We start from the raw sequence: 26,993 nt of genomic DNA, 5'->3' as shown, positions 1-26,993 counted from the left end.
AACCTGAACTTTGTGATAAAGTAGGCAATGTCTTTTTTAAAGCAAAACTTTTTAATTTAACAGATGCAAGATAGCCCCCAAGGAAAAAATACTTTAAGGCTACTTAGATAATTTTAAGTGCCTGTTTAGTTTCATTTAACCAACTAAACTAAATGTGCACTATCAAAATTAAATTAGAGTTCTTAAATTACATGAACACACGTAAAATAATGATTTACAATGGTCTCACTTCACTTATTAGAACATCCCTTTTAGACAATTCAGGGAAGTTGGATTTTCAAAGAAATGAAAACCTACTTCATTCTCACTTTGCACTGTAGCTATCATATAACTGGATGTCTTAAACAGGAATTTGTTTTATTTCTCTTATTTTTATACCCCCTAATTACACCAGGGAGCTGACCTATACATTTAGGATATATGGACATCTAGGAGAATCTCTCTACAGTATTTTCTTTGTTGTTTTGTAGTTAGAATCCTTCGGGTAAACAACCTGTAATGACTAGCGTAGAGACCACCCCTTTTGAATGTTTTAATGTTCCCTTCTGAAATTTCACTTTGTGTTTAATAAACCACTTATAAAATACAGATGAATGTATCTGCCACTACTAATCTCCACAGCATTTGTCACAGTGGCCAAGCACAAAATAATTAGGTGTGAAGAGAGCGCTTCAGCTCATTTCTCTGTGTTCCAGAGAACCCTGTTAAAGTGCTATAATGCAAACTGCTCTGATATTATAGGGAGGATGTACATATATCCGGAAGATGATACTGCATCACATATAACAGATGTTTCCTGGCCAAGGTAGTAAAGGTACGTGCAACAGAGGCAAGCTAGCACCAGAACTGAAAATGGTATAATCATATTAGGCAGAAGCAGCTTGCTGTTAAGATGGCTGAATTACTGTCTATATTGATATATATCATAATATATCATATATATCTATATGATACAAGCTAGCTGAAGTGTCTGTATACTACTGTTTTTCAGAACAGACATGCTGGATGACAGCTTGGTAAAATCGGTGTATGAGTAATTCCTTGCCTCTCATTCCCCCTGTTCCTTTACATTTGATGCTTTCCTGAGCAGTATTTCCAGTCAGTATTTCTGAATCTGACTGTGGCCAGGAAAATACATACAACTGCTACAAAAAACTTACAAGACACAATACTCAAAGTGAGTCAGATCATCCCTAACAAGATGACATTTAAATGGATATTTAAGGATTTAAATATCCTTATCCCTACTGGGCAATACAATTATAGGAAATGTCAGTTCTGCTCTTCCTTTACCGTAAAAAAGGAAAACACATAATTAAAAAAAGTAGAATCACTTACTAGCTAGAAGTTGAAATACATTTATAACCACTATGAAAGGTCTGACCAGAGCTCAGCTAGTTACACTCATAGTTTACTCTGATAAAAGTTTGACCACACATCTCCAGCAGATCATCTCAAAAGCCAGTCATTCCTACTCAGAATACTTAGAACCTTGCTTTTGTATTTCACAATAAGAGTCCATCAATTTTTCATCTTTTTTCCTATGAAGAGAGACCATGACTTTTTTATTAGGCTAGATATAAGGTAGATTGTTCTGCTTCACAGTGTCTGGTACATACCCAGCTCCTTATGTGACTTTATGTCAAGCTTCAGAAAAAATAAGTGCTGTGTAAAAGCAAGCTAGTACCTTAGTATTCTCCCTTTTTGCTTTCTGTTTTTCCACTTATATTTCAAGCTTATGCACATTCTTTTGTGTGCTACCTTGGCAACTAACTCTAAATTACTCTGTTACCAGTCTACAAAACTCCAGCCACTTATTTATGTTTTTATATGTGTAGAATTCAAAGTGTGCAATTCTCACAATATAGTCATAATGATTATTAAAAGTTCTCATGGCACAATCACTCTAGCACTTAATAGGCATTGGTTTACTAGAATATGATAATGCAGTCACAGGCAATCATCTGACCATAGCTCTGTTCTCATAATACAAGGTCTTTGCAGAAAAGACTTTGTCTGCAGAGTACCTAGTAGACAGGTGTTGCAGAATTGTGTTGGATTCTGAGGACAGGTTTGGGTTCTTTAGTAAGGCTACAGTACAAGGTAATTAAAAGTAATAATTATCTGCATAACTAAAACCAAATAAACATCAAACCTTCTGTATCTATGCTCAGTTTGGACCCCTAGCACTAAGGTATAGGTATCAGCACAGAAAAGCTTATTTCTATTTATTCATTTATCGTATGTATATATTTATATTGTATCATATATATATGTATAATCAAATGAAAACAAGCCTTAAGTTTAGAAATACAGTGTTCAAAGGAGTGCAAAGGTTGGGATAAGTGGAGCAATAAGCAGACCTGATGTCTCTTGCTGAGCAGGAAAGAAGAGGAAAATCAGGAGAGGAGAAGCTTTCACTCCATTCACTGGGTATTCCTACTGTAAAATTTAATATCCAACTGAAAGACTACAGCTGCAATTTGTTAGGAGATGAAGAAGTTTTGAACATGAAGGTCCACATCCTTGTACAGCTAGTTTCTACATCTTCAGTCTTCATTTTTAAAAGAAAATGTTGCTTACTAAGACATGCTATATTCTTTGGCTTTGGTGACCAGTATTTTTCCCAGAGTAATATCTCCCCTCCCTACCCCCCTGCCCCAATACTGCAATTAGTTCAATCACAGCTGGTTACTGCAGAAAAAAAGATTGAATATCCTCTGTATTAAAAAAACAGACCCTTTTTTCTCCCCTATGTCTGCTTTCCCATTTGATTTCTTTCTCATTTTCTCACCCTTTTTCCCATCACAAGAGTTTGCCTCAGTAATTCACCTTTACACTGTTTTCTGAATTCCTTGTACATTTCAGAAACTCTAGCTGGACTAAATTCAATAGTACTATACCACAATTCAGCAAAATATGACAAAAGCTCACAGGAATTCATGTCTAAACAATGATTAAATCTTACTGTGCTCATTCCTACAAGGTTCCCAGTTGCCTCAGATTAAGAAACGAGCAGTCCAGGGCCCCATGTTGACTGTTTTGTATGTACAGAATTTTACAATATGTGCACTTGAAAATCAATCAACTCAAATAAGTAAACAACAAGCCCAATAAAATTAGGGTAGTCTTACAGCCCTACACTAGCATTCTGAAGCTCAGAATGGGAAGAAAACTCACATAGCTTACACCAAGTATCTATTAAACATCTGCTTACAGTGTTAGTTGAGTTTCCATTTAAATGTAAGCCACTGTCAAAAAGAGGTGATGAAGCTCCACTGCTGTGATCACTGGATGGTCCAGGGGAACCTAGAAATCAGATAACAAAAAATTATTGCTTATGTTAAAAATGTGTGTATATGTAAGTTGGTATCTATTCCAGCTGTAAAACACAAGAAAAATTTTAAATATAGATCACCAAACCAAGCCAGAAATACTACTTCCATTTTAAAATGACAATCAATAAAATTTCCATATGCTATACTTTATGTCTAGAAAGAAAAAAGTTAGCTAGATGTCATTTTATAGAGACTGTGCTCACGGGAACTACTTTTACGCTTAGCTGTTTGCAGGATTTAGCCTTTTTTCACTGAGAATGAGATATTCAAAACCGAGTAAATTCAGTTACACAAATCCTATTAATTTAATTAAAAATAAATCCTATTGAGTCTTGAAAGTCTCATCTGAGAGTATAACTGTGGACTGTATTTATAAACAAAGCTAATAAGACGTTCCCAGGCAAGTACTAACTGTACACATAAATACACTTTATTAATGGATATATCTTTTTCTTAAAATGCTGATTACTTTAATGACTGATGCATTTTCTCAAACTGTGAAATTAAAAGCAGTCATCTTGAAATGTTGATTCTATGTTAATATCTTCAGATTACGCATATATATCGATATATATCTTCTTTTAGTAGTTACGCATCATGATCCTACTTTACTAGTTCAGGTGACTCCAAGAAAGCTTAATACTTTTGTAACATACAATAATGGAAACAGCACAAAGTCACATCATTGTGTAATTTCTGCTTAAATGTAAAATGTTAACATACAGCACCAATAATACACAATTACTATCAGACAGCACTTGGTCTTATCAATAAAGCACATAAAATCAATTTCACAGCATTATATTCGTCATCACTGAAAACTCATTTTTCCATCTGAAGAAGTCACCTGAAATTGCCTGTAAATCATTTTACATTAATAGGCCTGTCAAGTCTAACATCATGAAAGTCAAAGTCATTCTTGGTCACATATTTTTGTATGTATCTGTTCCACATATCTAGAAGATTTAGCAAAATTCAACAAAAGCTCATTTTCTGCATAACAAATCTCTGCCAATTCAGTGCTGAGGTCTCAGAATTATATCCTGAATTCTGAAGTTTCAGCATGCTTTCATTTGGAGCCTTTTCAGTACAACGCTAGATGATGGCAGCAGAAGGAAGAATTATGCTTTGCTTGTACAGTTCTTACCCAAGCACTGACTTCAGTAGCTAGCTACAACATTTTGTACCTACTGTATAAGTATAGTAGACCACAAAAATCTATGTTTATACTCATAGATGACCACAGTGACTTGCTAGAACATAAGATAACTTGTAATTTTTTGTAATAAATGTACTAAAATAAAAAAGTTGGCATTAAATTCTCCACTGAAGAGTCTGCTTGTTGGGGAATCCCACTATCTCTGTCAGTGGGTAACTGTGAGATCCAAGAATCAATCAAATTCCTAAAGTGGAATTATCTCACCTCTTCAGCAATTTGAGCATATCAAAAGACATTAATTTAGATATTTTCAAACCTCTAAATCCAGATTTTAGCGTAATTAAAAATGCTACATTAGATATTTTTTTTTTTTTTTGGTCAGTACAAAAAAATTGACATCTGTTACATGGAAAACTGAGAATAAGAATAGAAAAAGAAAAAAAAACTAAGAATAAAAGGTTAAGCAACAAATTTCCCTCCTCCCACACCATCACTGCAGATTTCCTTTTAGTTCAGCAGCTTTCTTCGGTTTTCTGAGTCATGAGAAACTACAAGCCTTTCTCAAACTATGTCACTTCCACCACCTGATTGCAAACAAGTTCACAGATCCTTTAGTCTGCTCGCTGCCTAATCTGCCTCACTCACTCATGGACTACTCCTTCCGGATCTTGTTCAGCATTTTAGAAGATCCCAGGGAAGGTGCAGTGCTTTCATCTCTTTGAGGAGCTTGGTTTGACTCCCTACATGGCAGCCCTAGAGCAATCAGGTAGTCTTTCCTCCCTGTTCTTACAACAAAACATACATGATACAAAATATTCTAACACAAAGTAAATCTTGTACTGTCTGCTGCTGTAGCTCTTGCCCAAGCAGCTGAGACTTCAAGTCAAGTGTTAGGTACCAGTCCAAACTCTGGAACAATAGCTTGAGAATAGTTTGCTACACTCCATGACCACAATCCTGATGGGTAGTGATGCCAGATGTTTTGTATATTGTGAGATTTTCAGCAATTGTTATTGCCTAGCTGCCCTCTTATCCCACCCACATCACAGTCAGATAGCCAGCCTATGAGAAATGCAAACCTACACTATGACAGGCTTTATCTCTTTAATTTGCTTATTCTCAGCTTATTCTGGATTTTTTTTTTTTTTTTTTTTTTTTTTTTCTTTTGAGAAGGCTGTGTCAGGAAGCATCCTGTGGGAAAGGAGATGTTCTTTGCCTGATCTTTACCTGGGCAATAGCTGAGTATGCTCATAATAAAAATCACAACACCTTACCCTGTAAGGTGAGAAGGGCTCAGAGAGAGAGAGAGATAGCAAGGGTATAGGAGACTGCAGTTTGCAAAAGAGACTGATACAGTCCTGGGGACAGCAGGAAAAAGACAGAGAGAACTCTGAGGTGAGGCAAAAAAAATCTGTAAGGATCACAGGGGATTTTGCAGAGCTAGCAGTACCTCAGCAAATCACCAAGCTAGCTGGCACCACACCTAAAGCAAGAACTCATTTGCAGTGGTACAGGTAGAAGCTGTTTTTAAATCTTTTTATATTAACAAAATCACTGAGATTTTACAATTTTAAAAGTTAGGGATGTTACTACTTATTTTAATAAAACCTGGATTTTATTTTTAACTTTAAAAGCCTTAAGGTCTAGAAAGGTGTCTGTTCAACTAAGAGTCCCATCAACATGTGGTTGTTTATTTCAGTCAATGAATTACACTAAATTTCTAAATAACAAATAAAACTCTCTGCAAATAAAAATGCAGGTCAGCAGATTGATGTCCAGCAAGTAGCCAGCAAGACTTTATCCTTTACATTAATTTGTCTTATGATCAGCATTGTTGAATGATATTGGAGACCTCCTGTATGTAAATAAAACCTCATTTATCTAACTTGATAATTATGTCATAAACACCTCCAATAGACACAAAGCTCATTCCAGAACAACCACAAAATTAAAATCAAAGGAAACACTCCTGGTGATTTTTAATTATACTGCAGGCTTTGAAACTTCAGAATATTCTTATAGTTTGGTATAACTATCAAAAAAAGAAAAACTCTGAAGAGTCTGTTTTACCACAAAATGTCCTGAAGAGTCTTCCCAGCAGCAGTGAGTCTTATCTTAAAGGGTCCTACAAGCCATCCTCAGCTCTAGGATGGGTAATAGACTTAGCTCCAGAGAATTCTTAATGACAATACCCAAGAGCTGAAGCTGTATCTATTCTGTAACATACACTAATACAATAACCCTTATGGCCACTAATAACTGCCTGACCCAGCTCCAAAAAGCCCCAGGATTTCTTCCTTTGGTTTCCAGAATCACAAATCTATCCTCTCTCTAGCTGACAGTGACCTTAGAGTAAACCACAGGCCATAGGATAAGGAATTACCCTAGCCATGGAGCCAGACAACCCAGTGAATCAGACAGTTAATGACCCTACCGGCTCATGCTACTTTCCAATCTAGGCCTGAGAGTTCTTTGAGGAAGTATTTGCTCTATGTAAAATTATGCCAAGAATTCTGCAATATTTTATAAAATTGCTGATCAAATTCCTGTGGAAAACGATATTTCCTGGCATAATTTAATTTACTGTTATGGACAATCTCATAATAGTCTAGTAAGGGCCAAGAGTCCCAGGCAACTGTGAAAGAGACAAGAATCAATGCTGGCATACTACCCTGAGTTAGGGCCTCTTCCAAACAGAAACAAGTAATCTTTGTCTCATTCCTAAGTGCCAGTTCATCAGTATTCATGCCAAATCCTGTATTTGTTGCTCACAATAATGAAAGAACGAAATAATCAGAAAAATTGGTGAGACCTGTAGGCAGGTATTTTCCTGTTGTGACATCTTCTGCTTTTGCTAGCCATGGCATGAGATAGTGTAGGGAAGGGAGAAGTATGACGAGGAAGCAGGGGAGACAGATGCTACCCCTGTCAATGTTCTTACAGAAACACTAGTAATATGGGTTAATAGGAAGAGACGGTTTGTTTGTATTTGAAGTGAACACACCACAGTACTAAAACTGCCAGTATAGCCACTGGTCCGACTGAATGCTTGAAGGTAGAGGACTATACGCCTGAGTCTTCTGGGATGCTAGGAAAAGCCAAAATATTTCAGAATTATGCATGTATGCACTTAAATCTTACCTGCAGTGTGACTTGAGAAGTACTTTATTGCAGAGTAGAATTGCTACTTAGCTTGTTATATGTCACTGGTGCTTCATGACTAGAATTCCCTTTTGTGCATGGACTTATGAAAAGCTCTTTCTGAAATAGAGTGGTTTTCCAACAACTATTCTCTGTAATTTCAGTGTACAACCCAAAACCAAACCTATTTTCCATTCTCCATCTTATTTGCTTATTTCCTCAACACCAAAATGAGTATTTATGTCAAGTCACCATAGGTATCTGAATCATTGAGCTTGGTTTTAGCCCGCATTGGATGGCTGCACAGAACATCTTAGAGAGGAGCAGCTGAGTTCTGTGCTGAAGTCCAGGTTCAGTTGACAAGGGTCATTTAAGTTCTTCACAAGCCTAACAACCTGCCAAAAATTAGCAATTTGTATCCAAGATGTATCTTTAAGAAGCATTGCTTCTCTGCTGTGCTTTTTGATTCTCTGTGATAGCTTGCCTAAAACGTCACTATCTTCCCTATTCCAAACAGGTCTTCTTTGAACAACAGTAATCAGGGGCAGACTCCAAATGGTGCTAGTTGGCCACAGGCCATGAAAGAGGCCTTTTGAATGAGAGTTATGGGTCTTCTAAGGTGAAAGTTCCTGGTTCAAGTGTTCATGGAATCTATTAATCTACAGAAGTTTTGCACACACCTCTGGTCACATGGAGATAGAAGGTGATCTAGTCTCCCTGCTAATCACTGTTTTCTCTTACCAGAAGTAGCACTTTAAGGAAGCAGTGCCATAATCTCAGCCACCCAGACAGGAATGGCTGCAATGCCTCCTGGTGGGAAAGGCAACGCAGCCATGATGTACCAAGAGGGCATCAATATTTCCGGACCTGTGTGAACTATTTCTGACAGTAATTAGTAAGAGGTCTCCCTGTTTCTGTCTTGACTCAAGAGCTTTTTCATTGTATCTTCTCCCCATGTTCTGTTTGAGGGGAGGGAGTGAGAGAGTGGCTGCGTGGGAGCTTGGTTCTTACCTACCATTAACCAACCACAAGTGATGGAATCCAAGTGTGTATGTGATGTCAATCAACAAGATGAGATAAAATTACTTGTAGGACTGTCATAACCACAAATGAATGTGGCCACACAAAATTTACTGGTTAAGACCCTACTACCTTGCCAGAGTCATATTTAAGCTTGGACACTGTTATCCAAGACATTATAGATATTGAACTGTAGTCATCCAATTAGGAAAACTTAAAGTTTCATTAAAAGGAACACTGACCAGAAAATATCTCAAAATTTAAACATAAGATTTCTTTGAATTTAGGTTACATATTCAGCTGGAAATTATACGTAGTAAGATCTGAAATAAAAGTTTTAGCATGAAATGTATAGTTCAACTTAATAGAGGCCTGTCAGGTTTGCTTTTAATAGGTCTAAGAATCTAGATTAAATAACAGACGCTCATCTAATGACAAGAGCTAGACCTATGAGAACTATGATTCTGTTAGAATCAAGAAAAAAACCCATGCACATAGATGAGCACAACTTACATAAATCCCCAGAACCAGACATAGTTTAAATTTGTTTTGCTTAATTTGGGAAGAGAATCATATGTAAGATAAACTAGTACAAAATTATTCAGTCTGACTAAGTTAGCTGATATATTATGTGCACTTTTCTACTTGCAACACTGATTAAAAGTGAGTGTCTTGGATATTTTTATTTGCTAACCAGAACAACCAACAACTTCCCTCATTTGCATTTTTCATAAACAATTGACTATTGCCCCGTTAAATTACTCAGTCATCACATTATAATTCTACTCTCTGACAAAAATGATCAAAATGTATGAAATACGCACAATTAACATTATCCATTTGTTTGGAAAATGTCCTGAAAATACCCTTCAGTGTGAACGTATGATTCAAATGTTTGCAAATACTATTTTATTGCATTCAGGCAAAGCTTCTTAGAAAAACTTTCAGATATCACCCATGATTGTACTGCATTTTAATGAGTTGTTCTGTTTTATTTTGAATAAACTATACAGAAGCAGTCATGCAGGATGCATTAGATCCTTACATGTTAAGCAACAAAGTACATGCAGTTTTCTGTTTCTTCCTGTAAACCACTCAAGGATTTAATTCCTATTTCTGTCACTGTCATCTTATTATAAGAATACTGCAAAGAGGAAAACAAATTACTTTTATTCATTAATTTGCTCTTACCTAATGGGAGCTTTAAAAATGATGGAGCTTCCCTGAGGTACTGAACAGTGATGGTAACTTCATCGCCAGCATTTCGCAATAGATGTACCTGTCAGTGTGACAAATAACAGCTACTTTAAACCAAAGAACCACCAGTCATGAAAAGCACATTACTTACAATCAAATGAAGATCTCTGTTGATCTAGAATAAACTCAGTATGAACATTTCTGTCTGGGAATGAAAAATATATCGTGAGAGTTAAGTCACACCAACAACAGATAAGAGTAGGCAAGACCAATAGAACAATCTGAATAAACAATTTGGTGGGCAATTTGATTTTATGTAGCAGCTGAGCACAGCTTCTAAAAACCAAATTGTTGTAATAAAACTGGCATAAAGTAGTAGGGAAACATGTTTATGAAGATGTAATACATTAATTGTGTGTGTATACACATAAAAAGACACAAAAAGAAAGCCAACTGTGTCCTGGGCTGCATCAAGAGAAGCGTGACCAGCAGGTCAAAGGAGGTGATCCTGCCCCTCTACTCTGCTCTCGTGAGACCTCACTTGGAGTATTGTGTGCAGTTCTGGTGTCCTCAACATAAAAAGGACATGGAAGTGTTGGAACAAGTCCAGAGGAGGGCCACGAGGATGATCAGGGGACTGGAGCACCTCTCGTATGAAGATAGGCTGAGAAAATTGGGGCTGTTCAGCCTGGAGAAGAGAAGGCTGCGTGAAGACCTCATAGCAGCCTTCCAGTATCTGAAGGGGGCCTACAAGGATGCTGGGTAGGGGCTATTCATCAGGGACTGTAGTGACAGGACAAGGGGTAATGGGTTAAAACTTAAACAGGGGAAGTTTAGATTGGATATAAGGAAGGAGTTCTTTACTGTGAGGGTGGTGAGGCAGTGGAATGGGTTGCCCAGGGAGGTTGTGAATGCTCCATCCTTGACGGTGTTCAAGGCCAGGTTGGATGAGGCCTTGGATGGCATGGTTTAGTGTGAGGTGTCCCTGCCCATGGCAGGGGGGTTGGAACTAGATGATCTTAAGGTCCTTTCCAACCCTAACTATTCTAAGTTTTGATTTGATTAATTTAGGTAATGCATGACACACATTTCTCTGTTTCAAATACAGTCTTGACTTTTGTGACTGCCTTCATTATCTGGAAGTATTTGCTAACCAGAAGGGAACACACACACACACACACACACAAACACATATGTGTATAGACAAATGTATTAACACATCAGAATTAACTTAAAGGCATAGCTTGATACTGCGTAAGGAGCTTTTTTAAACACAGAACTTCAAATAAAATCTTTAACAGAACTTGATTTCCATTAAAGGGCAGAGCTATTCCCTAGTTTCATATTCATGATGCTCAGGAATCAGGTACTGTGTTTGCTTTGCAAGTGGCCTGTACTCAGGATCTGCAGCCCTGATCCCGTTTGTTTGAACTGGATGCTAAGGCTTGTGGCCTCTAATCCGAACACAATCAAAGCATGCATGTATCAAGCAGAAAAGTAATTGCATCAGACTAACCAGAAACTACTTGTTTACTGGTCTAAATGTTGTATTTGGAAAAAGCTGGTGGTTGTGTTGTTTCCACAATTTTAGCAAGACATTACACTGGCCAACATTATGAGATGCAGAATTACCTCCAACTTTGTAACTCTTTCTCTTGTGCACCTGAAGTAATGCTTGTACCAGTTTACTGTGAGGGTAACGAGACACTGGAAGAGGTTGACCAGAGAAGTTGTGGATGCCCCATCCCTGGCAGCATTCAAGGCCAGTTTGGATGTGGCTTTGAGCAACCTGATCTAGTGGAAGGTGTCCCTGCCCAAGGCAAGGGGGTTGGCACTAGATGATCTTTAAAGTTCCTTTCAATGCTAACCATCCTATGATTCTATGACCTACATGAAAACATCAATCTTATGCCTGATGGATATGAAAACCCAGGACAAGTGAAGAAATAAGTAAGCAGTCACACAAGCTAAGAATTTTAGGATATAAAAATATTCTGGAAAAGTGTGAGCAAGAGAAATAATAAAATGCCCAACACTAACACTAAAGAAAACATTGTCTGGACATGTTCTGGTTTGACTGATTGAGTGACATATGAATCACTCATATAAAGTACTGTTGCTAAAACCTTACTGTTTACTGTACCTGCAAAATCCATATCTTTTAACAAAGACTTACAGTGTCTGCCTCCATCCTCCCCACCCATCTTTCAGTCCATCAAACAGTGACCTCCACTGGTAACAACTTGCAGTAGCACTAATAACCACAGATCAGTCCCTGGGAGGAAACAATAACATTTTGCACTCATTAAGTTAGGAAATCCAGCTGTGCAGTGGAGAAGAAAGAGCTCAATAAGGTCAGAGAAAGCACCTAACAAGGAGTCCAATCAGATTAGTGAGCTTGAGGAATGAGGGTCTAGAGGCAAATGGGTAGAGGATGCATAAGAGAAATATTAAAAAAAAAAAGAAGAAAAAGAAGAAAAGGTAAGTGCCATCAGCTTCAACAGGTTTCCCACAAAGAACCTGCATTTCCTTTCAAGTTCCTCCTTCCTGATAGACCGATCTCTCTCCCCAAAAGCCCCATTTCTTTACTTTTCTTGTTCTCTGTTCAAGAATTTTTACCTCCCCCCTCCAGGCTTAATCCACATTTAAATGATTTACTACCCAAAAATACAACAACTAGTGCTACCATGCTACCTACTCACTCCCAGTATTCCTATATGAGATGTTCCAACGATTTTGTTAATAATTGACTATAAGAGTACCTGATGTCTCATTATGGAAAAAAAATCCCATTAAAATCATTATTTCTCACTAAACCACCTCAGGATGTTCACAATAGGAAAAACCAGGAACTGAAGCACAGCAAAATTAGAATCCTTCTTTAAGGTAATACAAAGTGTGTCAGGACTGCCAAGCTAACAAATGTGTTTTGAGTTCTAATGTATAAGAACACTATGTCTCCTGAAATCCTCTGCCCCTTATTCCCTGCAATAGCATAGACTGTTACTTACTAAGGGCTGAAAATTATTGGTACCTCTGCTACTTTTCTCTAACAAAGATAGTTCCTCCCTTTATCTGCAAAATATTATACATATAAATATATGATACACATAAAAGTCTTTGGTATATCTACAAAGGGCATTTTTATATATAAGACCTATATATATACACATATGCAAAACTTTTAATCAAATTTCAGCTACCACATCATTCTAAAATTCTTCTGAAATTGTGTTGTACCTGGATGCTTTGTTTTAAATTTGCCTGAAGATTTTTCATTTCTACATTATCTCTAATCATAAATTCTAGATTATTTTTAAGTGAGGTAAGCTCAATAGTTTAATTAAATTGAATTAAACTAGAATAGATTTAGAATATTGAAATAGAATCTTGTTTTGTGGATTTATATCAGCTACTTTGCACAAAATGCTCAGAAACTCATGAAAGTTATGCCAACTTACATAAATGTTTCCTTGAAAGTAATACTTTAATTATTAGGGTATTCATACTGTTCTATAACCACTTAATATTTTCAGCAGCAAGATTCAAAATTAGTATTACTCAATATAGTTCTGTTTTGCAATACACTACTGATGAGCTGAATGTGAACTAAAAAACTTTATGTCTTATAGAGCTTCACTATCATTATGGCATATATAGCTAAGCTACGCATGTATATGTACACACACATATAAAGATTATGCTTGCTATGTTAAAAAGGTGAAACAGACTTTTGCAATAGTAACATTGGATCATATGTGAAAATACAGTTCAGACACGTAAAAAAATTTATATGCTTTTCATATGTATATATAAACTGATCTAGAAATGAAAAATGTGAAAGAAAAATTGAAGAAACTGTAAGTATATCCTTGTATACATTTAAATTTGACTGCAGCAACTTTTCAGTCTCCAGTTGATTAATTTGTCTTCTCAAACTTCATTAATATCAGCATTAGGCCTTGAAATGAACTGATGTTCTTCTTCTAGCCCTGCCACACCACCTAATGACTTTGCACTATTTATGCTAAACTAAATTGCAATGGAGCCTTCACAAATACATCATACTCTTTTAAATGTTATTAAAATGGTTATAAAAGACAGTAAATCAATCTTTTTTTGCCACACTGTACTGATACAACCACTGAACTTTGGAGTCATTGACCAACAAAGTTAATTTGAAAAGTCTTCTACGAGTATATGTATAAAGTTAGTGAATAATGAATTACTATATTTTCTTAAAGCCACTCACGTAATTGATGTAAAATCTAAGCTCAGGCCGAGTATGTATGGCTGAAATAAATTCAACAAGTAGCACAGAGGGGGTAACTAATGACTATGGAATAGTCATTAGAAAATGAACATGAGCCGGCAGTGTGCATTTGCAGCCCAGAAAGCCAGCCGTATCCTGGGCTGCATCAAAAGAAGCGTGACCAGCAGGTCAAAGGAGGTGATCCTGCCCCTCTACTCTGCTCTCGTGAGACCTCGGTTGGAGTATTGTGTGCAGTTCTGGTGTCCTCAACATAAAAAGGACATGGAACTGTTGGAACAAGTTCAGAGGAGGGCCATGATGATGATCAGGGGACTGGAGCACCTCCCATACGAAGATAGGCTGAGAAAGTTGGGGCTGTTCAGCCTGGAGAAGAGAAGGCTGTGAGGAGACCTCATAGCAGCCTTCCAGTATCTGAAGGGGGGCTATAAGGATGCTGGGGATGGACTTTCATTAGGGACTGTAATGATAGGATAAGGGGTAATGGATTAAAACCTAAACAGGGGAAGTTTAGATTGGATATAAGGAAGAAATTCTTTACTGTGAGGGTGGTGAGGCACTGGAATGGGTTGCCCAGGGAGGTTGTGAATGCTCCATCCCTGGTGGTGTTCAAGGCCAGGTTGGACAGAGCCTTGGTTGACATGGTTTAGTGTGAGGTGTCCCTGCCCATGGCAGGGGGGTTGGAACTAGATGATCTTAAGGTCCTTTCCAACCCTAACTATTCTATAAGTCTATGATTCTGTAATAACAATAAAGAATTTTAACTTCCTAATAGGTATAAACATTATATACTAATGCACTGCTTTGTGGTGCTTAAGCTTTTGCACAAGTCCAGTAAGTCCAAAACGACAAATCCTGTAGCTTTTGAGTAACATTTACTGTTGCACTTTTTCCTTATATTAACATAAAAGGAGAATTGTAAAAGTGTTACAAACAAACAAATAAACCACAGTTGATTTCTGGGCACCTCACTACAAGAAAGACATTAAGGTGCTGCAGCAGGTCGAGAAAATCAGGTAACAAAGCTGGTAAAAAATCTGGAGAATAAGTCTTATGAAGAACAGCTGAGAGAACTGGGGTTGTTTATTCTGGAGAAGAGAAGGCTCAGGGGGAACCTTATTGCTGTCTATAACTACCTGAAAGGAGGTTGTAGTGAGGTGGAGGTCAGTTTCTTGTCCCAGGTAGGGGTCAGGGGAAGTTTAGGTTGGATATTAGGAAAAATTTCTTTACAGAAAGGGTGATCAGGTATTGGAACACGCTGCCCAGGGAAATGATGGAATCACTGTCCCTAGAAGTGTTGAAAAACTGTGCAGATGAGGCCCTCAGTGATATGGTTTAGTGGTGGTCTTGGCAAAACTGGGGTAATTGTTGGACTTGATGATCTTAAAGGACTTTTCCAACTTAGTTGATTCTATGATTCTATGAAATACATCTACTGCAGCTGTGTGTGTCTGCACTTACTTGTGTATTCGTATGTGTGAAGGAGAAAAGGACATTAAGGAAAGTCCTTGCTTTTCATGCTAGATGTCCTGTACAGATTTTGCATATCTCTTATATGCGTTCATTGAAACAGGGTTTATTATGCTTCTGTTTTTCATATGCATTTCTCAGGAATAGAACAGAGAGAACGTTAAAAATATAAATGGGAGTTTCTAGGTCTCACTTAGCTAACTACAGTCTAAAGTCTCCAGGGAAAAATATGACTCTCATTTTACGAAAACCAAATAGCCTTTGCTGCTTCACTCTTACTGCCAACACACATTTTAGGGACAGTCTATATAGCTATAGGCAAGCAAGTCAATGTCACCATTCATAGCTGATGTGCATTCTTTTAAAATTCTGGTGCCTTGTGTTTACTGTGGCTTGCTCTAACCCTTCAGACATACCTGATGGCTAATATTCACACTGCTTAGGGGTTTAGACAGGGGTTTGGCCATTTCAATCAGATTCTGCCTTATTATAGATCAGAACTCTAACAGAAATTAAAACTGAAAAGGAGCACGCCTTTTTTGAATTAATTCACCTATATGGCCCTGGTTTGAGTGCAGAAATCACATAATTTAACTTTGGCCATTTAAAAGACTCAACTTTAAAGTAGTGTCGTGGTTTAAGCCCCGGCTGTAAATTAGAACCATGCAGTCTACTTCCCCCCCCACCCCCCCAGAGGGATGGGGAGGAGAATCGAAAGAATGTAACTCCCACAGGTTGAGATAAAAACAGTCCAGTAACTAAGGTATAACACAAATCACTACTACTGCCACTAATAATAATAATGATAAAGAGAAATAACAAGGGAAGAGAATACGATACCGCCCGCCGGAAAAGAGCCTGACAGAAAGAGGACGTGCCCTTCTGGGTAGCTCCCAGTTACATCTCCCGGCATGACGTGCTGTGGTATGGAATACCTCTTTGGCTAGTTTGGGTCAGGTGTCCTGTCCCTGCTTCTCCTCCTCCCTGGCAGAGCATGAGACTCACAAAGTCCTTGGTCAGTCTAAACATCGGTGTTATCAGCTCTGTTCCCAGGCCGAAATTCAAAAACACAGTGCTGCAGCAGCTACTAAGAAGGAGAAAAACTGACTGCTACTGCTGAACCCAGGACAAGTAGTTGTTAATATTTTTTCTAGAAATCGGTAAAAATCTTTGGATAAAGAGGAATCATCACCCACAGGTCTCAAACTATGGAGAGTCTGGAATTTTATATTTTAAACATCTAAAGTTAGATGAAACAAACCGTATTTCTCACTCTACAGATGAAAATTTAAAATCAAATACCTATGTCAGATTAAAAGTCTGAAGCAAAACTTCTGACATAAAAGAAAATGAATCTCCAGATAAACGTCTGATCATGAGGTATATGCATTTCACAAATAAAACACTTGAAATTCAACAAAGTGCAAGTCTTGACCTTGACAAATACCTGGGTGCAAGATTATGTACAGGCTTGTAATGCAACAAGCAAACAACCAAAATGTTGTAGTAAAACATATGAATCAGAGTATATCATATAATAGTTAAAAAAATAATGAAATCTAGAGAACTAAAAGTTTTTAAAAATTCCTAAACCTTTAGAATGAAAATGGAAAAGTAGTACTTAACACTTAAAATGCCTCCTAGAATAAAGCATGTTTGGAAGTATTTTTGGAGACTTGGCAGTTTCAGCTCAACTCATAAGTAGAACTGAAAAAAAAACCCATTGTGCTTTTATGTGTATGAGTAGACAAGGAAAATGCACGTAAAATGGAAATCTCTTAGTACAAGTAGTCTTCAAAATGTCAGTGAAAGCAAAATGGCTTTAAAAAAAGTTTAGAAAATTAAAATTGGATTGGAAACAGTTCTGGAAAGGCTTGAAGCAGAATTAAGTTAATTCAAGATATGATTTCTTGGCACTTGTCTTTTTTCCATTGGCCAGTTATGAAATGGTTTCTAATAAATACTTCTGATTATTTTCCCTAACTTTGCAGCATTCAGTGAGCAATACTCTCTTCCTTAATGCTTAATTGGCTACTCCAAAACAAACATTTGTGTGACCAATCTATACAAATATGTTAGGAAAATAACAGTCACCACAGCTTATGGAAATTTTCACAAATTTAAACTAAACTGCAGTTGCTCCTAGTTCACTCAATTAGAACTTTTATTTCTGCCTACAAATACAGTAAAAGATGTTTTTAACCACAAAGCTTTAGTATTAATTTAAACCAATAACCCTGCTCATGTATGATATAATTACCAGGAATTACAGGGAAAAAAAACCTGAAATGTTTTTTCATTATTTTGTACATTATTTTTTTCTATTTAATTACACACTTCAGTCTGTGTTTCACTTCAAAACAATGCTTACACAAGTATCCAGTACATGAAAGATGCTGATACATACTGTGTGTGGAAAATACATTTTGAGCCAAGTCAGCTGTCTCCTAAAGCAATGGAAGTTTAAAAAAAGAGTCACTTACGGCTAACTAGTACCTGAAGCATGAAGATCCATCCCTGAGAAAGTAACACTGCTATCCTTCAAAAAATTCTAAGAATATCAGAGCATTACAGGGACTTCTCCCTGGAAATTGAAGTCAGTCTCAACTGTTATCAGTGTACTATAATTGAAAAGAGTTGAAAGCCACAGAACTCATGATTTTAGATTAAGCAGTATGTTTTATTACTCATCTAGTGTTACATTTACAAAAAGAAAGAATTGTCTCAGGTATCAAAAAATCACAACAGACAGAAATGGCCAAATTACCAGAAAGCAAACATAACATTCTTAGTTTAAACTTTATTAAATCATTACTGTATGTACACTTGTATGTCTTGTATGTCAGCAACACACACTATAGTATCAAACTGCCACTTCCAGTTCCAATGCACAACACGTATCTGATTGAGTGTGATTGGAAACACATATGTTTAGAGTGAAATCAGAATCTGTAGAAACGCGAACACTTCTATCCCAAATGTAGGCCTTTTCAAGCAAACAAATTCGAGCAGTCTAACCCTGCAGGTTCATATTCTTCAAATATATTTGAAAATCTTTCTAGATAATAGTTAAGTGGTTGTGTTTATATAGGCTCCAATTGGCACAGATTGAACTAAAAAGACTAAATACAGGTTTTTATGTAGCTGTTACTGCTCCAATTTTCTTTGTCGTTTTTTCTTGTATTCACAACATACCTCCAGCATTCTCAGAAAAGGATTTTATCTGACTAAAAGTGTCTCTGAGGAGAGAAGTATTAGTCAGAAAATTTCTACCGTCTTTTAGTGGCAATGGTATGAAATGAAGGCAATTTCACTTGAATGATGGACAGTATTTATTCAAGGCTGTCTTGTGCTACCGAGAACAAAAGTTAAACTAGAAGCTTTTGAAGTTATCGCACTCAGCAGGTCATATGCTGCATTTGCAATTTAGAAATTGTTGACAATTTGAGCACTGTTTCTTTTTCTTACAACAAACTTTTCCATAATGACCCTTTTGTACTAAGTCTTCTTAATCTAACAGAAATTTCACAGACATCTAGTGTTAATACAGGGCTAAATGTAAGAAGCACCAAGAACTACTTTTATTGTCTACACATTCACTGCTTAAGTACAAGACAGAAGTCCTAGACCTATGGGCTGATCAGTTCAACAGACCACACTTTACTCTGGCCCAAGCGTAGAATTTATTTGTAATCATCCATATGTTCACTGTTTCAGGCTTAAAGAACTGGGGCACCTAGAAAATAAAAACCATTCTTCTTTTACATTTACAGCATGCAGAACATAATAGGATAATAAGAATACCTAGAGACAAAATTTAGCTCTGTTTCATATTAATAGTAACCTTGTACGTCAGTATGCAATGCTTTTGTTTCCACAGCTCTCCAGGCATGAAACTGCTACTATCACCATAAAACAGCAGATCACCTGCAATATTCAGCACACATCAAGAAAAAAATAGTGATTGGTGAAGTCCCATACCTGACCCTTCTGCACACTACCTCAGGACCGCAGACCTTCATTCCTTGCAATTGCATTACTGTACAGGCCAATATTTATTCAGCACAGGTCACCATAAAGTATGTTCCTTTATCCAGTACTGAATATTTCCTGTACTGGAAAAAAATCATTCTAATTGATGCAGGGAACATTACACAAATCTCACTGACATGTTAGTCTTCTGAAGAATTAATTTCTCTTCCTCCACACTGATATGGTTGGATATGGCTAAAGCTGTATTTGTTTAAATACAGGGCTACACTTTTTTCTATCAGACTTGCTGCTGTCTAATACCATATTAGACAAAAAACAACAGCAAAAACCTTTTGAATTCCTGATCCAGTTAATAGTTTTGATGCAATGTGCTAGCTTTCTTGCTACCTGAAGTGTATCAATACACTCCCTACTCTGTGAGTGTTTTGTCTGCTGTCTACAATAAGGAACAAGAGCAGGTGCAATTATCCAGCCTCAATTCAGTGGCTAAACAAATGCTCCTGAAATATTAGTGACAGCTGTTAAGAGTTTGACTGTTAAGATTAGTGAGTGCTAGGACATTCACTCTTTAGATAACACTCCTGTTAAGTCAATGATGGCTTGAAGAGAAACAATACTTACATGCAGCTCATACAGTGATCTCAAAGGAGTTAATCTCCATTGTGATCAGAAATACAATTTTGGTAATGAGTTAATTTTATGTGGGTGTAAATCCTCTATATAACTTACATTTCCCTTTTCAACTCAGGAAATCTGCAAAAATGCAAAAAAAACCCCGTTTCCCTTCTGTAAACAGCATAAGTCTAACCTTTTACAAACACAATCTATTCAATATCACAAGGGTGTACACCAACTCGGTTTTAGCTTGCAGCTTGGTCCTCTTATTAACACTGAGCTAGTGTATACAGCCATATATATCTCTTTATACCCTGATGAAATACTGAGAGTCACCCCATATAAGGCAGTGAATTAGTAAAAAGCACAAAACATTGCTTAGATAGGAAAAGGAAGGTTGGGAGGGAGAAATGAGAAGGAAAGGATACTGCTTCAGAGAAGATAGCATAATCAGAGTGGAAACCCAGCAGAGTGATGAAAAATTAAAACATAGACTAGTTTGTGCACAGGATGGAAGGATCAAAGTAAGCAAGAGTGGACAGGTCTTCCTAGTGATCCTCAGGAATAAAACAAGGAACATCCTACAGCATGTTTCCTAAATCTATCAAGTTCTGTTTCAAAATCAGGAAATTTCTCTTCCTAACAACCCTCTCAAAGACCCTCCAGACTTATCCACAGGTAGTTTACATACTTTTATTCATACTGGAACATTCTCCTTTAGCTTAAGTATTTGGTCTCTCTCCACAGTGCTCAGTTTTATAAAGGTGGGAGAAGATGGAAGAGAGAACCCTTTCATTTATGACTAAAAAAGATAGTATAATTTGTTAGAAATCCTTTGTAGGTCTTTCAACATTTATAAATACAATAAATACTAAGTAAAAAGGGTTAAGAGACAGAATTTTTATTTTATTTTTTAAAAATCTTAACTCCTTTTATCCCTAGAAAGTACTGATTAAAAGTGCAGCTGCCCAGCTGCACTCTCTGTTGTGCTTTACCTAAAAAATGCCACATTTTGCGTCCATAGCTTAACAAAGACTTCAGTTCTTCCCATAGCTCCTTTGTGCAAGGTAACTGAATTCTTCCATCAGTTTTAGTTATAGTAATTCTGCTTTTGTGCGCAAAGATTACACACATCATAAATGCTCATAATGCGAGACTACTTGCTGCTTCTCTGACCCAGGGAATTAAGTAATTGTGAAATAGATTGAGGTAAAATAGTAGTACTGAAATCTGAACTACTTAATTGTAGATGTTTTCTTAACATGATTAAAGCTTGAAAGAAGTAGATTTCCACAAGTACCTTATGGAAATTTTGGGATATTTTAGGTATACATTTAACATGCGTACCATAATATGTTACTGCATGTTTTTAAAGCTTTCTCTGAAATTTTGCTATCCTTTACAGAAGCACAATAAAGGTGCAACAGGGTGCAAATTTAAATGGCAAAAATGTATTTCAAAGCATGTAAGTTTTATCATTTACATGTAAAAGACACTGGAGACAAAAAATATACTATAACTTGCTTCTTAATGAGGAATGCTGCCAGATACATTCCTTGATGAAACAATCACATTTCTTACAGCACCTGGAAACAGTGAAGTTGAACTGTACATCCCACAAAATTTTAAAGTTATACTATAATTTGCCGATTTTACATAGCTTTATTTTTATGCAGTGCTGGGGTACAGAATACTTATGGCAAATAAGCACCCAGAGAAATGAAATTGAACCCTGATCTTTTTCATGTAAGCAAGGTGAAAACCACTTTTAATTATCTGTCTCACTGTCTAACAGGGCTGCTGGTCTACTATGACCAAAGGTCCAAAAAAATAGCTCAGAAAAATTTTATAGAGGAGCTGAAAGAACAACATAACTATGCACATCAGAACTTCCCTCCGCACGCTAATATCACAAATTAGCATTCTTGCTATTAATTTTTTTTTTCTCTTTCTGCTACTGCCCACTTACATAGCAGTAGCAAATTTTCTAAAACATGTGGTAAGTCGTAACTAGTGAAAGCAACTATGTTAAACCATTAATGAATGATCCCCAACAAAACAGTTCATTCACTTCTTTCAGTTCCTGCTTCGGCTCTTTGATGCATGCAGCTGTTTTGCAACTACGTACTCACTGTGACAGGTATTTGCTGTCCACATAATAAATGACTAATGAATTATTTTAGGACTGAAACAATTACAAAGGAACTCCATGAGAACTACGAGATGAAGTTAACAAAGTAAAATCTTCAGAAGCTTGATATATTTAATTTTTGGTATCTCTAGTCCAAAAAAATACATTAAAATACTTTAATTAAACAGAAACTTAGTGAATGTTTCATGGTTAAAGTTTCTTCATGAAAAGTTATTTATAGAAATGTTGCAGTTTCTCCTACAGCTGTCTCAAAACTGCATTGTGTTTGAGTAACTTACAAATGCTTTCAAACCTACATGCCTGCTTTGGCTGATCCCAAAAGTAAATATCCCAATAATGGGGAAAGCAAGCGGTCAGAGATAATTTCAGCAAGCTCCCTGTCAGTAATATTTAGGGCTGATGGATTCTAGCAATGTTGTTTCTGTTAATATGCCTGTGTGTAACTGGGGATAGCCTCTTAGCCTGGAGCACATAGAAACCTTATGCCAGTCAAAATATACCTTACTCCATGCCCCAAATTGCCCACTTAAAGAAATTAAAGTTTACAGCAACATCTTGGGAAGACAACAAACTTAATAAAACAGATTTCATACACAGAAACTAGATATAGAAATTTTGAAATGTAAAAACCTCTACATTTCTAATACCCAATGACAGTCAGTGTTCAAAATCAGCTAGGGTAAAAAAGCACAATATGCCAAAGGTTTTGGCTTTGTTCTTGTCAAACAATTTTTTTTTTCTTAGGAAACAATTGTAAAACTATCAAAGAAGAATATTCAGAAAACGTTCAAACAATCTTCCAAAGATTAAAAGCATTTCATGTAAAAATACTTTGGAAAAAATAAAGGGAGACACAGTGGGTACCCGTAAGGATGGATTCCCTAAGTTACTTTACAGCATAGCCCTCCCACATTGTTCTAGTGAAATCTCCATCATATCCTCTTCCTCTCTCCTGAGCTGTCATGAACAGAGAGAAGTGAAGTGGCAATGTTAAGGCTGTGGAAGTCTCTTGTTTTTCTTTTTTTCTACAAGTTTTGCTTAATGAAGCTCTCTAAAATCATATGTATGAGAAGGAAAAACATTTTATCTCTAAGTTGGTCACTACATATTTTAAATTTTTATTAAAAAAAAAAAAAAAAGATACTTGAGTGAGATCAGGAAAAGCACCAGCAACAGCCTTTTCAAAAAGTCACTTGAACAGATTTCTTGTGCTTTCCTACTGCTACTCCTTTTATTTCCTCTCTGGTATTTTCCTGAGACTTGTTTGTCATCTCTCTGCAACCACAAAGCTTGTTTTGTTTCATTATTCTATTTCATTTCTTTAGGGATCTGATGACAAAACATATACCCCCACAAAAATGAACACGCTTTTCTCTATGCGTTCAATATAATTTTTACAGAGATTGATTTCTAATTTCCACTCTACTGCATCTGCATTACTTGAACACATTGCAGTTCCTGGAAATAGTGTGATGTTGAGGTGATTTAAGACACTGGTAAATTTCTGTGCAATTCCACACATTTTTTTTTTAACTTGCATTCATACAGCAAGATGCAATTCCAGCTAAACTTTGCAGTAATGGATATAGACTATTTCAGAAAGTGTGTACAATTTTTTTGTCTCTTTTTTTTCTTTTTGGTAACTGTTCATTTTTTAAATGCTCTGTACGTAGCATCCACCTGTTCCTACTACAGTGTGTCTAAAAGAACTAGAACAGATTGTTTTTGTTAGGAGGTGTGTGAGGGTTTGAGGAACACAACTCTCAACAGAAATAATTTATTAAAATCGAGAAATCTAAAAGCTAATTTTGTAAAGTACCAATAAAATGGGAAAGCCACACAGCTCTCCCATCAGTTTAATGACATTCAAAGGAATCAGACAATTGTCACTTAATATGAGAAAATCTCAGTAACTGGTTCTTCTGGATCTGGTAGAATTAGCATTCCAATATTAGCAGAGTATTTCTTTTATGTTAACAGAATGACAGAAATGCAGTACAAAGGACTAACTGTTCAGGTGAATATGCAGAGCACTGCCCAAAGTACAGTGAATATTAATCTTAGCAGTGTTAAGATAGATCTCCAAGAAATGAAACATGCACAATCTTTGTAGAAAACTACTTGCTTTTTCCTTCATTTAACTGGTCAAACTCTCATTTTATACTTGTCGTATTTCAATTACACTGTTCTTTTTGACTTCAAAACATTTTCTGTGTTGGGAGAAAGAGCATCTGTAAACTGAAAAGATTCCTGCATGGAAAACTGTAAACGGTCAAGGGATAACCTGAAGTTACATGTCAGTCTTGGGTCAGAAAAGTGTGTATGTCTGTAAGGATATCTATACATACTAATGTGGCAACTACCTGGGCAATCTAGCAAAACAATGAGCATTTTTCTTGAACTATGATCTGTACTGCTGATTATTTTTGGCAGTAATCGAAAGGTATTAAGCCCTCTATGGATAATAAATGAAAACTTTATTTTTACTTTTTCCAAGTGTCACAAGGTTGTTGCCTCAAGTATTACTGAATAACATACTCAAGTATTAACATGTAGTTAAACCTAGAGAACATAACACTGCAGTTTTCATATGGTAAATAGGTATCTTAATTTGATATAAGTTTAATGATTTTAGACACAGCATAAATTAACAAAATCTACTCAATATCTTTGAAATATTACTACTCAGTAAAATTAGTAACTCACAAGCATATATTTCTGCTACTTTAGAATCATCTATTGAGTTGAAAAGTTATAACTCTTTTTATGATTTTATTGATTTTACTAATTTATAACTATAATTCTATGGGGTTTATTACCCTATGAAATTTTATATATTTGTTGAACAGTTAAGAATTATGTACCTTTTTAGGCATGCATTTTCAAATTTTTTTTCTATTTAATCCTTTCAGGTTGTTTAGCCTAGAGAAGAGAATGCTCTGGGGAGACCTTAAAGCAGCCTTCCAGTACCTAAAGGGGGCTGTCATGGTTTAAGCCCAGGCCGTAAATCAGAACCACGCAGTCCACTTCCCCCCCTACCTTTCTTCCCTCCGCTTCTGGAGGGACGGGGAGGAGAATCAAAAGAATGCAGCTCCCACGGGTTGAGATAAGAACAGTTTAATAACTAAGGTATAACACAAATCACTACTGCTACCACTAATAGTAATAATGATAAAGGAAATAACAAGCAAGAGAATACAACCGCTCACCAACCGGTACCTCACCCCCACCCTGCCATGATCCAGCCCTTCCGGGAACTCTCCATTCTACATCCTGGGCATGACGTGCTATGGTATGGAATACCTCTTTGGCTAGTTTGGGTCAGGTGTCCTGTCCCTGCTTCCTCCTGGCTTCTCCTCCTCCCTGGCAGAGCATGAGACTCACAAAGTCCTTGGTCAGGGTAAACATTCTGACCCACAACTGAAAACATCGGCTTTATCAGTATTATTCCCAGGTCGAAAGTCAAAACACAGCACTGCACCAGTAGAAAAAATGACTGCTACTGCTAAACCAGGACAGGGGCCTACACAAAGCTGGAGAGGGACTTTTTACAGGGGTGGGCAGGGATAAGACAAGGTGGAATGGCATTAAACTGACAGAGGATAGATTTAGATTAGACATTAGGAAGAAATTCTTCACTATTAGGGTGGTGAGACCCTGGAACAGGTTCCTCAGAGAAGCTGTGCATGCCACATCTCTGGAAGTGTTCACGTTGGACAGGGCTTTGAGCAACCTGGTCTAGTGGCCAATGACAGGGGTTTTGGGACTGTGTGATTTTTACACTCACTTTCCAGTCTATTCTATGATTCCATGATGCTTACCAACCTGGAAAATTATGTTGGATCAGCAAATAATCACCTTGTGTTTCATTTGCTTTCACAGTTTATTTTGAACATCTTGAAAACCAAAGTCCCAACCAAGTGGATATCAGGTGGTATTCCTTCATTGTGAAGCTCAACTGAATTAATCTTCCCCTTGCTTCCCCCTCTCTCCCCTCAGGAGATCTGATTGTTCCTTTTGTGTCATAGAAGGTGATAACCTGATTAGCCACCAGGAAAACAAAATTAATTTTCCCCTCAGATGAGCAATGCCAACCCAATATTAATCTCTAAATTAACAGTTTTTGTATTCACAGTCTCTCCACACCAATACACTATTTCTAAAAATACTCTTGTTTTTCAAGGAGAAGAAATTATTTTCAATTCTCCACAGTTTATTCTATTACCTACTGTAAAAGCAGGATTTTCCTCAGTCTTTATTTAGAGTTATTTGTGCTTCTACTCATATTGTTAGCCAGAACTAAGGTCTGATAGTAGCAGCTTGCAGAATTGTGGAGGAAAGCAAATTCTAGTAATTATAAGTGAAAAATAGGAAAGCCATTCTGTTGTGAAATCACTGCTGACAGACCAGTTGGTTGTTTTGGTTGCAGAGAACTAATCACCTTTTAACCTTGCTGGTAGTTCAAGGGTCAAGAAAGAAAACTGCATACTGGGTAGAACTGGGGTGAGCTATATACATAAGCATCTCCAGAGTGCCAGTTGTGAAGATGGTAGGTAGCAGTCTGAACAAATTTTTCCTACAATTCCCACATCTTGTAGCCTTCTTTTTTAAGCTGGTGAATGATTATATGTAATCTTT

The 26,993-nt window shown here is 36.8% G+C and overlaps 1 protein-coding gene across 1 annotated transcript in view; it reads right to left on the bottom strand.

Moving 5' to 3' along the window:
• Positions 1-26,993, bottom strand: part of SNTG2 (syntrophin gamma 2) — a gene marked incomplete at both ends in the record, with an annotated part of 282,638 nt that overhangs the window by 90,901 nt on the left and 164,744 nt on the right. Inside the window, 2 exons of the mRNA XM_080614918.1 lie at positions 3,218-3,309; positions 9,850-9,937. Coding sequence (XP_080471044.1) covers positions 3,218-3,309; positions 9,850-9,937 — 180 coding nt within the window. The remainder of the gene's footprint in view (positions 1-3,217; positions 3,310-9,849; positions 9,938-26,993) is intronic.

Source organism: Psittacula echo (assembly GCF_963264785.1).
Source record: "Psittacula echo genome assembly, chromosome: 4".
NCBI lineage: Eukaryota > Metazoa > Chordata > Aves > Psittaciformes > Psittacidae > Psittacula > Psittacula echo.
Note: the sequence above shows the minus strand (reverse complement) of the source record. Positions and strands in the feature narration are given on the sequence as shown.